The sequence below is a fragment of the Megalobrama amblycephala genome, linkage group LG1 (genome assembly GCF_018812025.1).
Source record: "Megalobrama amblycephala isolate DHTTF-2021 linkage group LG1, ASM1881202v1, whole genome shotgun sequence".
Classification (NCBI taxonomy): domain Eukaryota; kingdom Metazoa; phylum Chordata; class Actinopteri; order Cypriniformes; family Xenocyprididae; genus Megalobrama; species Megalobrama amblycephala.
Window position 1 is genome coordinate 54,941,884 of NC_063044.1, and position 18,840 is coordinate 54,960,723.

General features: G+C 38.8%; 2 protein-coding genes and 1 pseudogene across 2 annotated transcripts; all 3 read right to left on the minus strand.

The window, feature by feature from the left end:
- Positions 1-853: 853 nt before the first annotated feature.
- Positions 854-7,188, minus strand: LOC125275269 (zinc finger protein 501-like). The gene is made up of 2 exons (XM_048202066.1): positions 6,941-7,188; positions 854-2,184 (listed from the first exon to the last, which is right to left on the minus strand). Exons 1-2 carry the CDS (start codon positions 7,062-7,064, stop codon positions 1,160-1,162), a joined length of 1,149 nt encoding a protein of 382 aa, XP_048058023.1. The 5' UTR covers positions 7,065-7,188; the 3' UTR covers positions 854-1,159.
- A 1,403-nt stretch (positions 7,189-8,591) lies between these two features.
- Positions 8,592-16,389, minus strand: LOC125275284 (annotated as a pseudogene).
- Positions 16,390-16,399: 10 nt separating this feature from the next.
- LOC125275289 (E3 ubiquitin-protein ligase TRIM35-like) lies at positions 16,400-18,088 on the minus strand. The gene is made up of 3 exons (XM_048202113.1): positions 17,178-18,088; positions 16,938-17,034; positions 16,400-16,703 (listed from the first exon to the last, which is right to left on the minus strand). The coding sequence occupies exons 2-3, from the start codon at positions 17,022-17,024 to the stop codon at positions 16,467-16,469; spliced, it is 324 nt and encodes a 107-aa protein (XP_048058070.1). The 5' UTR covers positions 17,025-17,034; positions 17,178-18,088; the 3' UTR covers positions 16,400-16,466.
- Between the last annotated feature and the right edge of the window lie 752 nt (positions 18,089-18,840).

The following is an 18,840-nucleotide window of genomic DNA, read 5'->3' on the forward strand; positions in this document are numbered from 1 at the left end:
GTCGCTCCTCCTTTTATGCTTCCGGAGCTCCTCTGTGATAGACTCAAGGCCGGTGCACCGTTCCCTCACGGCTCTCGCCCGCCCTGGTCGCCACATATGCGGAGCTAAATATGGATATCAGTCCGTTGAGAGACGAGACGTGCTGACAGATAAAATAAATAACGCTGCATGATAGTATATATGTCTGATTTCTTCAAGCCATTGTAAATATATTTACCATGTTTACTATGGTAATAGCATAGTCTTGGTGATCAGAATCCACATCGGATCACAAAAAGAAGTTATTTCAAACACTTGCTGCTGTCTGAAAGTGAGTTTTGAGCTAAAATGATTTTAAAAGTCTTTAATGCTGATGTTAGCTGGTAACGTGTAATCATCCATGGCGCCTCCGTCTCCACACACAGATAAACTCCGCCTTTGTTCGTAACCACTCCCTCAAGCCCGAGCTGGCCCGCTTTGGACCAAGGTATTCAGCGGGCCGAAAAACCTGGGCCATTGGCCCAGAGAAAGCCCCGATGAGGCACGATCAAGCCCCGGAAGTGACAGTGGAAACGCGACTGGCCCTGGCACGCACTAGCACGCCCGCTTTAGGCCCAACAGTGGAAATGCGGCTAATGTTCGCCAACACTACACCACATCTGTTTTTAGTGTGTCGCAGTAGAGAACCTGAATGAGAAAACCTCTTCCCACACTGATCACGTGTGTGACGTTTCTCCAGCGTGAGTCCTCTCGTGTCTTCTTAGGTTTCCTGATCGCCTGAATCTCTTGTCACAGTGTGGACACTTGTAAGTTTCTTCTCCAGCGTGAATCCGCTCATGTTTTTTCAGATATTCTGGCAGACTGAAGCTCTTTTCACAGTGTGAACACTTGTGAGGTTTTTCTCCAGTGTGGACCATCTCATGTCTTTTCAGAGTTCCTGACCGATTGAAGCTCTTCTCACAGTACGAACACTTGTAAGGTTTCTCTCCAGTGTGAATTCTCTGGTGCCGTTTCAATCCGGAAGATGTAGTAAAGGTCTTCCCACAATCAAAGCACATCTGATCCTTCACTCCGCTGTGACTTTTCTGGTGTACTTTCAAACCACTCATATGAGCAAAACTCTTTCCACACAAAGAGCACACGTGAGGCTTCTCCTTCGTATGGACACTCAGGTGGATCTTTAGGGTTGATGATGAAACGAATGATTTACCGCACTGATCACAGTTAAACGGTTTCTCTCCAGAGTGAGATCGCAGATGTAATTTAAGAGTGTTTGCATACGTGAAGCTCTTCCACATTGATCACACTTGTGCAGTTTCTCTCCAGTGTGGATTTTCATGTGTGTCTTAAGCGTTCCTTTTTCTTTATAACTTTTCCCGCACTGATCACACGTGTGCGGCTTCTCTCCAGAGTGGACCCTCTCATGTGATTTCAGATGTCCGGACAAAGTGAATCTCTTGTCACAGTGTGAACACTTGTAAGGTTTCTCTCCGGTGTGGATCCTCTGGTGCTGTTTCAATATGGAAGATGTAATAAAGGTCTTCCCACAATCAAAACACATATAATCCTTCACAACACTGTGTCTTTTCTGGTGCATTTTAAAATATTCCAGCTGTGAAAAACTCTTTCCACACAGAGAGCACATGTGAGGCTTCTCCTTTGAATGGACTTTCATGTGGATCTTCAGGTGTTCTGCTCTATAAAATGTTTTACTGCACTGATCACACTTAAATGGTCTTTCTTCAGAGTGAGGGCACATATATAGTTTAAGACCGTTTGCTTGTGCAAAATTATTCCTGCACTGATCACACGTGTGCGGCTTCTTTCTGCAGTGTATCTTCTCATGTCTTTTCAAATGTGATGACCGACTGAATCTCTTGTCACAGAATGAACACTTATAAGGTTTTTCTCCGGTGTGAATCCTCTGGTGCTGCTTTAATACGTGAGCTGCAGTAAAAGTGCTCCCACACTGATCACATGTGTACGGCCTCTCGCCACTATGAACTCTCATGTGACGTCTAAGATTTGGTTTGTTTGGGAATTTTTTTCCACACTGAGGGCAAATGAAATTTTTCTTGGCTCTTCTTCTCGGTACAAATTTTCTTTCAGTCTGTGAGCAACTTGAAGATTTTTCTTCAGTTTTGACATGAAGTTTCTCCTCCACTTCATTTAGTTCTTCGCTCTCCTCATTTTCTTTAATCAGGACTAAAATGAAAGAAAAAAAAAGTTTTTTAAGTAATTTAAATCTCATTATCATACTTGTAACATCAAGATGTCACATATAAATCAGTAGAGCTGCACGATTCTGGTTGAATTGAGTAACCTGATTTTTTTTGTTTCAAACAGAGATTAAGATTCTCCCATGATTGTCCCATGATTCTGAACAGGTAACTGAACAAAATAGCATGTGATTTACGGGATTCTAACAAAATGTTAATTGCTGCAGTCTATTTGAAATGTTTAATTAATCTGAATGAATTATTTAATAAAAACTTTTAAAAATGAATGAATGATTCAATGACTCATTCATGTAAGGCTTGTTTGAGATGCATCTGCGCTCATCTGCGTATGACATCAAAGTACTGTGACAGTGCTTTGGAGAGTATATGACTCCTTATTGTTTTGAATCGCTCTCACGGTACTTTGATGTCATACGCCGATCGGTCTGCCCAGTGCCAATGCATCTTGAAAAAGCCTAAAGACTTCACATATTTTTGAAGGAACCTCTTGAATGAATGATTCAATGACAAATGCATCTTTTAACAGTGACTTGTCGCCACCTGGTGGAGTAACGATGTAATTGATATAATCAGCATTTGAAGAGTAGATCGTTGTCATTAAGGGTACATTTACACGACAACGATATGCTTGAAGTGGAGAACTTTTTCCTTTGAGTTTTCCACTTACAGACAACACCATTGTCAAAACGATCCCCATTTACACAAAACTGTAAAAACGACTAAAAACTCTGTATTCTGCTGGCAGGCCAATAGATGGTGATGAAAAACAATAGAATGAACATGTAATGCGCATGTGCGTGACGTCATTGTTTTCACAGATTCACGTTTTTGTTGTTTACACAGAGACTGCTTTTAAAACCTTGCACTTTGAAATAGGGCTGTCTATCGGCAAGGACCTCACAATTCGATATATATCATGATACATGGGTCGATACGTTACGATATACAAACCCAATTCCAAAAAAGTTGTGACACTGTACAAATTGTGAATAAAAACAGAATTCAATGATGTGGAAGTTTCAAATTTTAATATTTTATTCAGAATACAACATAGATGACATATCAAATGTTTAAACTGAGAAAATGTATTATTTTAAGGGAAAAATAAGTTGATTTTAAATTTCATGGCATGAACACATCTCAAAAAAGTTGGGACAAGGCCATGTTTACCACTGTGTGGCATCCCCTCTTCTTTTTATAACAGTCTGCAAACGTCTGGGGACTGAGGAGACAAGTTGCTCAAGTTTAGGAATATGAATGTTGTCCCATTCTTGTCTAATACAGGCTTCTAGTTGCTCAACTGCCTTAGGTCTTCTTTGTCGCATCTTCCTCTTTATGATGCACCAAATGTTTTCTATGGGTGAAGATCTGGACTGCAGGCTGGCCATTTCAGTACCCGGATCCTTCTTCTACGCAGCCATGATGTTGTAATTGATGCAGTATGTGGTCTGGCATTGTCATGTTGGAAAATGCAAGGTCTTCCCTGAAAGAGACGACGTCTGGATGGGAGCGTATGTTGTTCTAGAACTTGGATATACCTTTCAGCATTGATGGTGCCTTTCCAGATGTGTAAGCTGCCCATGCCACACGCACTCATGCAACCCCATACCATCAGAGATGCAGGCTTCTGAACTGAGCGCTGATAACAACTTGGGTTGTCCTTGTCCTCTTTAATCCGGATGACATGGCGTCCCAGTTTTCCCAAAAAACCTTCAAATTTTGATTTGTCTGACCACAGAACAGTTTTCCACTTTGCCACAGTCCATTTTAAATAAGCCTTGGCCCAGAGAAAACGCCTGCACTTCTGGATCATGTTTAGATGCGGTTTCTTTTTTGACCTATAGAGTTTTAGCCGGCAACAGCGAATGGCAAGGTGGACTGTGTTCACTGACAATGTTTTCTGGAAGTATCCCTGAGCCCATGTTGTGATTTCCATTACAGTAGCATTCCTGTATGTGATGCAGTGCCGTCTAAGAGCCCGAAGATCACGGGCATCCAGTATAGTTTTCCGGCCTCGACCCTTACACACAGAGATTGTTCCAGATTTCTCTGAATCTTTGGATGATATTATGCACTGTAGATGATGATAACTTCAAACTCTTTGCAATTTTTCTCTGAGAAACTCCTTTCTGATATTGCTCCACTATTTTTGGCCGCAGCATTGGGGGAATTGTTGATCCTCTGCCCATCTTGACTTCTGAGAGACACTGCCACTCTGAGAGGCTCTTTTTATACCCAATCATGTTGCCAATTGACCTAATAAGTTGCATATTGGTCCTCCAACTGTTCCTTATATGTACAGTTAACTTTTCCGGCCTATTATGGGTCGTTTTCACTGAGCGGTACGGTTCGGTTCGGTATGGTACGCAATTTTTGCCGTTTCCATTGTCAAAAGTTGTGAATGGTACCCTAATTCCGAACCGTACCGTACCACTTTTTTGGGACCCTTTCGTTGGGCTACCAAGCACAACAGTACCATACCAAAAGGGGAGCTACACTCTGCAGAACGTTGATAGGTTGACAGAGAATCGTCACTTGCGCGTGCTACAAGGGGAATGACAACACAAGAGGTGCCACACAAATGAGGTTCAGGCAATGCATGCATTGATCATCTTCACTTCATGTAGGCTATATAACAAAACAAAATATAAAACACAACCCTGCCTCTTTTCGTTTTCATTTAAAAAATATGAAACCTATTGTGTGGTTCAGGCAATATGTTCTAATGTGTGGTTCAGGCAATATGTGCATATGTACTCTGATTATCTTCACTGTATGTAGCCTATAATAAAATGAAATAAGACAAAACAACCTTCTCTTTTTGTTAAAAGTCAGTTTTAATTATCAATAATAACCATTATAAAAGTATAAGTATAAAATATGAGAAGCTATACAATAAGAAATAAAGACAAGCAAATAATTTAGTCAAACGTACTGCGCACTACAACGGTAAAGTTAAATAAATATATAAAGTTATAAAACTTCACTTTGCCCTCAGCCAAAATTATTTGGCTGGGTACATTAGCGCTGAGCGCCCGGTGATCGCCTGGATCTCACAACTCCGACAATGTCAGATTAAATTTTCAAATAGGCGCTATCTTTATAAATAAACCACAGATTTGTGCTTTAAACAACTACATTCTCGCCTGAAAAGCTTTTAAAACTACATTTCATGACACATTAAATAATTTTTAAATTATGCAGGTTTTCTCCTCCGCTTGTTGGTAGGTGCTGCTGCATGGACGTCTGAACTTTGCGTACTTGGTATTCTGAAATGCCGAATGTTGGTGTGCAACAAGCAAAGCTCGTCTTCTTCTTGTGACAAACAGCCTCAAGCCGAGAAGCAAGAAAAAGATCTGCTATATGTCCTCCATTGTTGTTTACTATGTTCGTTTTCTTCTTTGCGTGAGAATGACGTCGATCACTACTTCCCGGCTACACCACGCCAATCAAGTAAGGGTACTGTTGGCAGTGGAGACGCAAGCCTGATCAAGGTGTACCGTTCCGAACCGTACCGAACTGAACCGTACCGCTCAGTGGAAACGAGGCATTATTGCCACCTATCCCAACTTTTTTGGAATGTGTAGCTCTCATGAAATCCAAAATGAGCCAATATTTGGCATGACATTTCAAAATGTCTCACTTTCAACATTTGATATGTTATCAATATTCTATTGTGAATAAAATATAAGTTCATGAGATTTGTAAATTATTGCATTCCTTTTTTATTCACAATTTGTACAGTGTCCCAACTTTTTTGGAATTGGGTTTGTATATATTAGCTGCATTGCAATACTTTTTCAAATCAAAAACAAAACAATTAGAACAACATTAGAAAAACATTCACAACAAGAAATACACCTGGGGTATTCTGGTATGTTTATCTCATTATATTGATAACTAAGCGAAAAACACTATAGTAATTACTACACATTAGTATAGTATTTTTTCACCTGGGCTGTTTATTATAATCGTGTGCTGCCTTTGCTTTAATTTCTGGAGGTCTTTAAATTCTGCTGAATAGACGCTCAATAGATGCCATTTAGTGCAAATAGCGATAGATTCGATTTACGCCATGTTAAAGTAGGCTATCAGTTTTTTTTTCAATAAAATTTGTAATGACATGAGGCTAAGTAAATGAATGAACAGTCCCTTTAGTACATTTCATAACAGAAAACAACTCAGAGAGGTTGCAGACAATACAATCATCTGTAGCCTACCATTATTTATTTGAATAAAATTTACACGTGCTTTTGACACTAGTGTTACTTTAATTTTTCGTAGGCTACTGACAATATTTTACACTTACTGAAATATAACGTCTGGCTCAACTTGGGTAAAGTTGGTTTTATATTCGCAAATTCGGACATCCGTATTCAATAGTCTTGTTAATCACACTACATTGGACATTCAGTGGACATTCACAAGTAAATATGCCATTAAAACAATAGCTATTTTGATCGACTGTGAAAAATGTTGTAAGTTGACAATCTTTGGTTGTCAATATCATGCCGCTGCTTAAAATTCGCAAACATTAATTTATTGCACATTTATTGGAAAGTTTGAATTTATCAGAAGTCCGAATGTGCGAATATAAAACCAACTTTACCGAAGTTCTGGCTCACTAACTCACAATCTGTTAAGCTTATAACCATTTAACCGTTACCTGTTTATAACCTTAGCGTTTACAGCATCATTAATAACAAAAGCAGAATACACACCTCTTGGTTCTTCAGTATCTTCTTGCTTCACTCTGCAGGGTTCTGGATCAGTCCTGTTCTCGCTGTCATCTTCAATAAACTCTGTCTTTACAGACTTCAGCTCTTCCTGATGCTCTGAATGCATGGCTTTACTTGTAAATTATGATCGGTTTAAAAAAAATGATGCATCAAAAACGCTGCAAAACGTTTGTTTTGAAACAAGCAGTTCAGAACATAGACTGTAAAAGGTTCAGAACGCGTCTCTTCTCTTCCTCTTCCTCTTGGGAAACCAACGTAAAATGTGCATTTCCGCCACCTTGTGGTCTGGAGTGTGGAGAGCACATTGAATAATTGAGTAAAATAAGGATGAAAAAGAGAGAAGAAAATGTGTGAAGGATAAGATTGTTTCTGCTTTCTTACTGATAATTCACTTTCCCTGGATTGCAGAATGACTTAAGAAATGCTTCCAGCATGAAAATCCTAGTTCATCCATTATTTCCTCAAATACCATCAAAGTGAAAGCATCACCCTTGGTTAGGTAATATGGGCATTACAATTTCCAAGTATCTCTTTTCTGAGTGTATTATATCAGTACAGTATGCCCAACTTAGCCTTCATGTATCAGTAAGAATTTTGGGATTCCTGCGATTCAGTTGCATTTTTTGAGGGACAGTTAAGATATAATAATACTACAAACTATGGTGGACATTTTATCATTTCTAATATGCTTTCATGTTAAAAAACATTGTTTTTTTTTCTTACATTTCATAATAAATTCAGACAAGCGTAATATACTGACTTGTTTTTTTTGTTGGTTTTTTTTTCAGTCAGTATTTTCATGAATTGGAATGTGTGCAAAGGACTGTTGGCGATTGAAGGTCGTGAAGTATCTCATCCTTCAAATTCAGCTGAACGAAGGACGTGAAAACAAAGGCTACCTTTCAAGGACCCTTCTGATTCAGATGGGCTGCGTCCGAAAACCCAGGTATCTGTCTTGCTGTCTCGCTGCCTTATCAAGCTAGCTCAGCAGAACGGAAAGCACAGGATTGTGGGATAACAATGGCAGCAAAGGATACATCTATGCTTCCTTGAAAAATCGATCAGATGAAGGTATCCCATGAGACAGGAAGTGAAGCTAACATTGGATTCGGACATGCCTTCCTACCTTGAAATGTGTCCTCTGAAGGCAGTATTTTCCAGTTTTCGGACACACCCATGGCCTTCGGCGAGATATGCAGCCTTCGTAGGATGCAGCCTTCCGTTTGAGAAGCACCCGAAGAGTCTGAGGTTAGATGAGCAGTTCACTTTGGCTGCGTTCGAAACCACATACTCCCTGAGTTAATGTCAATGCACTTATCGAGCACTAAAACAGTACGTATTTTAAAGCCTGATTCGTTGAGTATGAATGCGATCCGGACATCATCCGACATGTTGACGTTATCATGTGACCTACGACGTTATCACTAGCTTAACTTAAATGTTATGAGTTGACAAGTTTAAATCATCTGTAAATATCTTGATACTGATTAAATTGTGCTCATTTTGTGGTCTTGTTGAAGCTGCCCATTTATTTTGAGATTGTAGTATAGGCTACTGAATTTCGGAAACATTAATAAATTAGTAAAAAATGAATAAAAGTAGCCTAATCATCCCAATAAACATTTCAACAACACATGAAACAAAGCTTTATTCAAACTTACTGTTATTACAATCATGTATTTACAGCTGTGCCAATTCTGTGCCAAAACAATTGCCATTTTAACACAACGTCCCGTGTTTACTCACATCTGAAAGCACTGGCATCACTTTTCTCCTCCGTGTTCGATTATGACATATCATGGTAGAAAAGTGAGTGGGAGCAGTTGGGCCATCTGGGGATTTCTCACCTACTGTTTTATAAATACTGAGGATTTGAACATACTACTCTTTTCATGTACTTCATGTTTTCTTCTACTATATAGTAGGCAAGTAGGCATTCGAATGCATCCATATATTTGCATCCAAATCTTGTGGGAAATAATACACCACCCATGTATTTCTCACCTACTGTTTTATAAATACTGAGAAATCGTATTTGTTCACCTACTGCTTTTTACTGTCCATATAGTAGGGAAATATGTGGATTTGAACGCAGCCCATGAGAGGACACCATTAGGACGGCTTCTGTTGGCAAGCTATAACAGTTTGTTGGTAAAAAGTCAAACTGAAGGCCATCTATCAAATGACTGGAGTTAAATTAGATTAAATTACATGGGCATAATAGGTGCTCTTTAAACACAGGGGATTTCATGCAACATCCAAACTTACGCCAATTTTAAGCTAGAAAGTTAATATTTAAAGTATTTAAATATTTATGTCCTAAGAATGTTGTTCAAATGTTTTCTGGTAACATTACAAAAACATTTATGAAAATGCTAATGATAATATGTAGTGATTTCCTGAACACTGTTTTATATAACCTTTCCATTAAATTAAAGAGAAAAGTTAGGAACAATAGCTAGCTACAAAACATTTCCAAGGATGTTCTTTTAAAACGGCACACACAGCCTTATTCATTTGAAGTCAGTTGTCATTCTAATGTTTTTCTCCTAACATTGAGGAAATTTAAACAATCTTCTACAATGTATAAATAAAGTTTTTGGGTACCACCTTTACATTACCCTGAACAAACGATCTATTATGTAACTGGAAGAACTTTCCAGAACATTAGACAAAGTTATGAGAATGTTCCCTGTGTAGCCCCTCTAGTTCGCACCGGCCCGCTCCAGTGGGACGTGAACCCGGGCCTGTCCGCATGGAAAGTGGGCGCTCTAACAAGAAGACTGTAATCTCTATAGCGTCAGTCACTAGAGCACCTCTTGAGTTCAGGGGAGTGAGGTTTACACGCACCTATGTCTGTATGATCCAGATCTAACATTTACTAACTACTGAAGGCTAAGATCCTCAGAGAGGGATAACAACTGAAGAATGGAAAGAGTGTGTGAGTGAAGGTGGTTGTGAATGTGTGTAGATGTGTGTTAGTTACAAGATCAGAGAATGACACCGTTCCTCTGTCATAGTCCAGATTCACTCTCACACGATCAAGCTGCTGATAAACACGAAAGCCAAACGGTTCAGACAGTCCTTCCTGTTCATACTCCACACTCCAGACATCAGTGTTAAAACAATGACGCCCCTTCCTTCTGGTTTGATGCTGTAGTTACTCCAAGAATCCAGCAGAAACTCTCTTTAACCTCCACATCCCAGCAGTGTGTTCCTGAGTTAAACCCCTCTGAACCCAGAACACAGGGATACCAGTCGAATCTCTCTGGATTATCAGGAACAGGTTGATTGATCCTGCCGTTTCTCACACTGGTCAGATCATCAGACAGGATGAGATCTGGATGAGCCGTGTTTGGATCCAGAATCACAGGAGCTGATGAGACATTATTTAGATTATTATTTATCTCTTTGTGACATGAAGAATCTCTCCACCCTCCATCATGTCCACTGTATGTGTGAGAGCTCTGGGGCCTCGTTTATAACTGTTGTGTACGCACAAAACAGGCCCTGAAAGAGGCGTACGCCAGCTTCTACGCATAAGTTCTGATTTATAAAAACAAACTTGATGGGAAAATTTGCATGACTCCACACAAAATGCGAACATTTTGGAGACGGAGCAGTTTGGCGACACCGATGGTGAGCTGAGGGACTGACGGCAGATGAAGGAAAACCACTTTAAATCCTCATTATGAGTCATAATCATAAATACAGTGCGTGTTCACAATAACAGTTTAAATAAAAAAAAGAATGATTTCAACTCGCATGGAAACTCACATTTTCATTTTGAGATACACATTATTACTACACTTTCACTAATGGCGATAAGCACTGAAATTACATTACGCAGTCATTATGCAGAAGTCAAACAAAAGTTATATGAATATAGACGTGCTACTTTTGATCAATTTTTGCTGTGACACGCTGTTTTAATGACAGCGAGGAGCACTGGTGTCAAAAGTATTCACATTCAATACTCAAGTAGAAGTATAGATACTAGGGTTTAAAAATACTTCTGTAGAAGTTGAAGTATCAACTCAAGCTTTTTACTCAAGTAAAAGTGTAAAAGTACTGGTTTCAAAACTACTTAAAGTATAAAAGTAAAAGTAATGTAAGGAAAAAAATGCCATTAAGGACAAAAGCTTAGGCCGCGCTACAGGGGTCTATTGTGCACTCCACCTCCTCAAAATGTCATCAATAACATTTATTGGAATGTAAATGTACATCCAAGCTTAACTGCAGGAATCTGTGAGGGCAACGGAAAGAAAAATGCGGGTAGTTTTGGTGTACCCAGGGCAGGCTTAGTAACAATCAGGGCTTGACATTAACACCCGCCAACCCGCCAAATGCGGGTAGATTTCAGCTGTTTCAGTTCACACCGCACCGACAAACACCAACAAACTCGTCTGTTGGAGTTTGTTGGATAGGTGTGATAACCCTGTTGGCGCTGGTTGGAGTCTGTTTTTACCAGACTGAACATGTTTAATCTGCATTTGTTTGGTCGTCTGAGCATCCAACAAAAGGCAACAATCATGGCCTCCATATTGAAGGGTCGTTCCAAACCGAAGTGTTCAAAACTGGCCACTTTAAAGGGCCCTTCGGAATGAAGGATTTCGAAGGGTACAACTGATGGACACTTCGGGCCCCCATGATCCTTTGCACAGGGAAGTTGTTTGTCATCACAGAATGGGTACAGGAGGCTCGGAGTTCGATTTTACCTATAAATGAATGTATAGTATTTTTCTATAGGCTACTACTGTAATATTTATACGAGTTAGATTTAGTACATTATTATGGTCAAAACGACACTGTACTTCAAAAAATACTTTACAGCTTTATCAGTCCATTCAAATGTTTCAAATACATAGACACAATATACATTATGGTGCGATAAACCAAAAATAAATAAATATATAGGCCTAAACTAACGTTAAACAAAGGGCGCAGCTTGCGCTATCTATCCCCCTTGACTGTCTCGTTAAGATGACGCAGAAGTGCGTTCTAAAAAAGGAGTATTTTGACCCCTACACCCTTCATCCCTTCGAAGCTCTCCCTCCGGAGGGTAAACCCTTTGAAGGGATTAGGGCACAGGGATGAGCCCTTCCAAATGGAACGCAGGGCCTGACATAATCTAACCTGGCCACGAACCGTTGCCATGACGATGAGACAAGTCCCTGGCAAAGACAGCTGTTTGATCGCGCCCGCGCCTCACGCACACACAACAAAGCACTGGAAACGTGACATCGCAGCTTGTTCGTTATAAAAAATAAAATACAGTTAAAAAAAAACAAACATATAAAATGTACAATAGTTCGTAGTGCAATCCGTGCCATTCAGCAAGAGCACTGCTCCACTTCACCGAAAGAGAGAGGTATAACACCATGAGAGCAACGCAGGTTTACCTTCAGTTTCGTTTTAAATTAATTCGTTTAGGCATGTTTAGCTACATGGTTGTATATGACTATGGGTCATATAAATAAAAAGGGTCGCGCTAAAAAAAAAGAAAAAAAAAAAAAAGATTAAAAACCGGTGTATACGCTAATTAATTCAAACGTCTCTCTACCGAACTACCTAGCATAATTTGCAGAGGACGAAGAGAAAACAGCCGTTTGATAGCCTAAATGAGCCAGTAGTAGAGAAATAATAACTTTTAATAAATAATCTTTTTTGAGTAACGACCCCCAACACTGTCCTCCTTGCTGGAGTGTGACGTGATTTGTGTCATGTGCAGGTGTGATGGATCGCGTACAAACCAATAGGGTGTCAGAATGGTATAGCCTATGTTTATTCTCATCCAACCACAATCAAATTCACTCTATCCGGATGGCGCGATTTATCTGGATAGTTGTTTTTTTTCAAGCCGGAATGAAAACAAGCTGAAATGAAATAGGATAACGAGGCTATTTTTAAAATGTAAGGAGTAGAAAGTACAGATAATTGCGTGAAAATGTAAGGAGTAGAAGTAAAAAGTCGTCTGAAAAATAATTACTCCAGTAAAGTATAGATACCCGAAATTTCTACTTAAGTAAGGTAACGAAGTATTTGTACTTCGTTACTTGACACCTCTGGCGAGGAGCGCTAGGAGCACAACGATTCCTCTTTAAAGAGGATTTCCTATTATGCCCCATTTTACAAAGTGTAATAAAACACTGCAAGTGTACATTAAAATATTATCCATAAACTCTTTCTCTTCCCTTGTATTATTATCACCAACAAACATAGTGAAGTACACAAAAACTCGTTACAACTAACAGTAAACTAATATAAAGACCTTATGCCTTTCAGGTGGTGCTTAATAAACTTTATACCCATAAATCAACTCTGATGAACTGTAATAAAGTGCTCTCACCTTCATTACTGCCTTATCAAGTATCACTCTGGAGACTGTAAGCTTGATGACAAACAGTTTTTACTGGTATATCCTTGAGTAGCATATTTCTAGCACAGTCTCTGTTTTGTATTGTCCCTTTGTATTGATATTCGTTCACTAAGCAGTCCGGTGTGAAATGATTCGCGCAGAAATAAACGAATTTCGACAGAACTGAGGGAGTATTTTCCTGGAAAACCAAGTTAATCCACCTCGTTTTCAGCAGCTCAGATTTAAGGTGCGTTCACACTTGTCATGTTTGGTTCGATTAAAATATGCTCCATACAGCAGATTGTTTGTGTGTGTGACGGATGGATTCCCGCCACTGTTTTGACTACTTTACACATTTTATAAGCTCTTCACGAGTTCCCAGCTGGCCAAAATACCATCACATGCAGGCTACGCACCGCTACACGCACACAACGAGCGCATTTACCTCAGAAAACAGCACTGTTTTGGATGTTCGGTAAGTTCCGTCTCAAAATAGGCAATACGTCATAAAATCCGACCAATCGCGTTGTGAATGCATCCCTATGCATTAAGGTTCTGTATCTTTTGGTTCGGTGATAAAATTGCCAGTCTGAACGCTAACCGGACCAGGACCAAATGTTTTTTTTTATTCTTTGGTCCGGACCAAATGAACCAAACGAACCAAACTACAAGTGTGAACGCACCCTTAGGGAGTAAATGGAAAGAGCTCTGTGGATTAATCCATCCAGCTACAGAACACCTAAAACACTTGGGAGAGATTCTCGTCAGTGCAGCAATGGCGGACTCGCTGTGAACGCGCTCAGGGCGGTTCTATGTTCAAACGTCAGTGTCTGTCAACATTCGTGGCCTGTGGCTCTTGTGACGTCACACTGCCAGGGATCTGGAAACGGCTTGTTCTGAGACACTGCTTATGATTTATGGGGATTAAAATAAAGGAGTGGGTGGATTTTTATCATTATAGGGTGGTTGTGTACACATGCTGCCAACACACATTTATGTCCAAACACCATGCAAAGTGAATTTTGCATAATAATTCCCCTTTAAAGGTGCCCTAGAACTTTTTTTTAAAAAGATGTAATATAAGTCTAAGGTGTCCCCTGAATGTGTCTGTGAAGTTTCAGCTCAAAATACCCCATAGATTTTTTTTATTCATTTTTTTAACTGCCTATTTTGGGGCATCATTATAAATGAGCCGATTCAGGGCTACTGGCCCTTTAATTCTCGTGCTCCATGCCCACGGAGCTCGCGCTTGCCTTGAACAGTGCATAAACAAAGTTTACACAGCTAATATAACCTTCAAATGGATCTTTACAAAGTGTTCGTCATGCATGCGTTGGATTATGTGAGTATTGTATACTGTTATATTGTTTACATTGATTCTGAATGAGTTTGATAGTGCTCCGTGGCTAACTCGTTGTGTGTGAAGTTGTGTTTATGAATTATACAGACTGCAAGTGTTTAAAAATAAAAATAACGACAGTCTTGTCTCCGTGAATACAGTCAGAAACGATGGTAACTTTAACCACATTTAACAGTACATTAGCAACATGCTAACGAAACATTTAGAAAATATTTACAAATATCACTAAAAATATCATCTTATCATGGATCATGTCAGTTATTATTGCTCCATCTGCCATTTTTCGCTGTTGTTCTTGCTTGCTTACCTAGTCTGATGATTCAGCTGTGCAGATCCAGACGTTAATACTGCCTGCCCTTGTCTAATGCCTTTCATAATGTTGGGAACATGGGCTGGCATATGCAAATATTGGGGGCGTACACCCCGACTGTTACGTAACAGTCGGTGTTATGTTGAGATTCGCCTGTTCTTCGGAGGTCTTTTAAACAAATGAGATTTACATAAGAAGGAGGAAACAATGGAGTTTGAGACTCAATGTATGTCATTTCCATGTACTGAACTCTTGTTATTTGACTATGCCAAGATGAATTCAATTTTTCATTCGAGGGCACCTTTAAACTAAAATGCAGATGTTAAGACAAAATATTTTAGCAAGAACGATGATCAGTGATGCACACTTAACTTCAATATTATGGAAGACACCGCTGGACTGGGTGGTCGAACGGTCCGTATAACCGCACAGAGGTGTTGGAAGTCGTGTCAAGGATCTTCAAACAATTACCAACTGTATTTGAAGGTAAAACTTGAAGAAAACTATAAGATTTGTATGTTTCCTTTTTCAAAATACTTATTTACACAGCAATAAATAAGTAGGCTGATCTGTTTCCACTAAAAATAGCCTCTAAACTTCCTGAAAGATATGTTCACCTTATCAGCAAAACTGCATAAATTTGATTTGAATTCTTTAAAACAATTAAAATACTATTTGGCCAGTGGAAATGAATGAATCAACTCTATTCTAAAACCTTTATCTGAAGTATTTATACAATTTAGTTTTTATTCATAATACATTTATTCTAAAACATAAAGAGGATACTGGATGATTTTTATCAGTGTAGTGTATTGCACAAATGGCATTTACAGTCCGTATCTAATATTTTCCAATGTCTTGTACCTTTGACGGTGTTAACCATGGTGTCACGTGGGTGGGAACATGTATGGAAATAATATGCAGATGAGGTTATGAATAGTAAAATGAGGGCATCATAAGCTCCATATATGGTGATATCGAGGAGGAGACGTACGCACAATCTTCTGCTGATTGGGATTTATATAAAGGGATTTGTGCGCAGGTTCTGGCATACGCATGGTTTTATACATTTTAAAACTTTTGTGTGAACGCAGAATCTAGCTTTTACGCATATGTATACTTTTAGGATGAAATCTATGGAAAGTTTTATAAATGAGGCCCCTGATCTTCTGCAGTCAGACTCACTGTTTTGGACGATGTCCTGCATCTTCTTCCAGACTCTGAACGGCAGGTTGCCCAAGTAACGCGGCACATGAATCAAAGCTCCAGAAGCCATCTGTGGATCCGGCTGTGAGCTCTGGACTCTGGAAGAACATTCAGGAGTCAGAACTGCAGTGGCTTTGGATCAGAACCAGAGAGACCAGAGACAGGAGCAGATCACTCACCTTTCCATTGAGACTGGAAACTTCCTGCAGAACAAACACACCATTTATCATCAAGAACTCAATCAATGAACCAATGATCAACCAATGATCTGAAATCAGACCTTCAGAAAGCAGACGTCACTGGCTTTCATCATCTCCTCCATGTCTTTGATTGTGTGTGAAAGAGCTGAGATGTGTCTGTTCATCTCCTTAAGCTTCTCCTTCATCATCTGCTTCTTCTGCTCCTCTTCCTCCCTCAGTGCAGTGATTGTAGCTTCTTCTTCATCTCTGAGAAACTGATGAAGCTTCTCAAACTGCTGTTTAATCTGACGCTCTGTGTGCTCAGCTTGAGACTGAAATCAGATCACATTCACCTCAATCATCTCAAATGTCTTATTCTGGAGACATCTCATCACGCTGCCTGTGGTCGGCCAAACTAGTCAGTTGACATCAAAATGCGGAAGGTGATTACTAGCCATAAAATGTAGTAATAATTTGCGTTCTCATGTATGTACTCCCAAGCAGAACATAAGTAGTTGTGCAAGTAAGCTATTCTAATGAAATTTGTCAAAAGAATCAGTCCTTACCTTGATGTGACGAACTGTTTTTTTAAACACTCCTTTAACTTTTTCTTTGTGTATAAGTTTCTCTTTTAAGCATTTAAGCAACTGCATTGATCTCCTCCTGGAAATGAAAGTGAAAATCAGGTATTTCTGTGGAATGTTCATATATGTAATGCACAATATGAGCAAAATGGTATGGATAAATTTGTATATATTTATGATATACAACTATATGGTTTTGTCCTCAAACAAAATATGTCTTACCTTATATGATGAAACCACTTCACTGATGGGTCTGACTTTATGATTGTCGTGTTGTTGTGAAGTAAAGCACACTAACACACCAGGCTGTTTGTCCTCCAGACAGAAGAGTTTGAGTTTCTCACTGTGTAAACTGCAGATCTCCTCAGATGAACGCCTCTCATTTCTCTCCTTCAGGAACGACTCACACACATTTTTCAATGCAAGATTACATGGAGGTTCAGCATGTGAGGATAATCTCCTGCAGACAGGACACTCCTGAGTTTCCTTGGTTCTCCAGAAGACACTCTTTACAGAAACTTGGTTCTCCAGAAGACACTCTTTACAGAAACTGTGACTACAGGATAAAATAACAGGATTCTTGAAGATTTCACAGCACACAGGACAAGTAAGCTCTTCTTCAGATAGTGAATCCATTTACACTGTTTGAGCTTCAGCAATCTAAGCTTCCACTTTCTGAATGATGGTTTCAAAAATTAATCAACATGAGAATCACAAAGATCTGCTGTCTCTTCTTGAAAGTGTTACTTCTCCACTGATTGCTGATTATTTTATGATTTTGTCAACACTAAGAGTCAGAAAGGATAAATAAGACAGTCACTTCCTGGTAAGTGATGTAAGAGGGTGGAGCTTCTGCATCTTTTGCATCTTTAACTCTTATTCTGCCTGATTTGATGTTGGATGGTGATTTGAAATATGAATGATTATTTGTTATCGGACATCTGATCTTAAAAGACTTGCAGTACATGGACACATATGACATCTTTATAATATTTAAAAATCTCTATTTTTGTTACCAGATTGAAAAGTTATCAACCCTCCAGCTTGCCACATTTCTATAGAGCTTCAAAGAAAATATGCAAAGAAAATATATTTCCTTATTTATGAATGATCAATATATTAAATGATTTAACAGTATATTGAAAATATACAGAATAATATATTGTGTTAATATATTAAATAAGGAATTGACACTTCTCATTTATTGAAAAATATGTGACAACATATTTACTTGTATATCATAATTTATGTCATTTTATATTCAATACACTTCATAACATATATATATATGTACATGTGAAAAGATATATTGAACATATATTTACTCATGCAGTATAGACACACACACATTATATATATATATATAAATAATTATTATTTATTATGACTCCTTCATTTTCCGTTAACCAGACAGTAACCTTATCTCAATGCCTGAGAATGATAATGTTGAGAGAATTTTGACCCATTTTATTTGTCAGAAACTGCATCCCAGCAGTCAACAGTTTCACATTTAGGAGATAAAGTTACTTTTCTGGCTCTATCAAATTGATTTGTTCTAAGCAATTTTGTAGGCATCAGATTGTAACATATGCAGCGTTTAGTAAGCCTATGTTGGTCATAGCAATGTTCGGCAAACTGGATTAGTACACTTTCAAATAAAATTTCCTGATAATTTACTCACCCCCTGTTCATCCAAGATGTTCATGTTTTTCTGTCATCAGTCGAAAAGAAATTAAGGTTTTTGATGAAAACATTCCAGGATTATTCTCCTTATAGTGGACTTCAATGGGCACCAAACGGTTGAAGGTCAAAATTACAGTTTCAGAGCAGCTTTAAAGAGCTTTTTTTCAAACGCCTTCCCTATTCTACTAATGGAAAAAAACTA

What these genes read in the sequence shown, in the direction of transcription:
- LOC125275269 (XM_048202066.1), bottom strand. Translation starts at nt 7,064, where the DNA reads ATGCATTCAGAGCATCAGGAAGAGCTGAAGTCTGTAAAGACAGAGTTT. An exon ending in AGATACTGAAGAACCAAGAG is followed by an intron (nt 2,185 to 6,940) that starts GTGTGTATTCTG and finishes CTTTCATTTTAG; the next exon opens with TCCTGATTAAAGAAAATGAG.
- LOC125275289 (XM_048202113.1), bottom strand. Translation starts at nt 17,024, where the DNA reads ATGCAGTTGCTTAAATGCTTAAAAGAGAAACTTATACACAAAGAAAAA. An exon ending in AAACAGTTCGTCACATCAAG is followed by an intron (nt 16,704 to 16,937) that starts GTAAGGACTGAT and finishes ATCTGATTTCAG; the next exon opens with TCTCAAGCTGAGCACACAGA.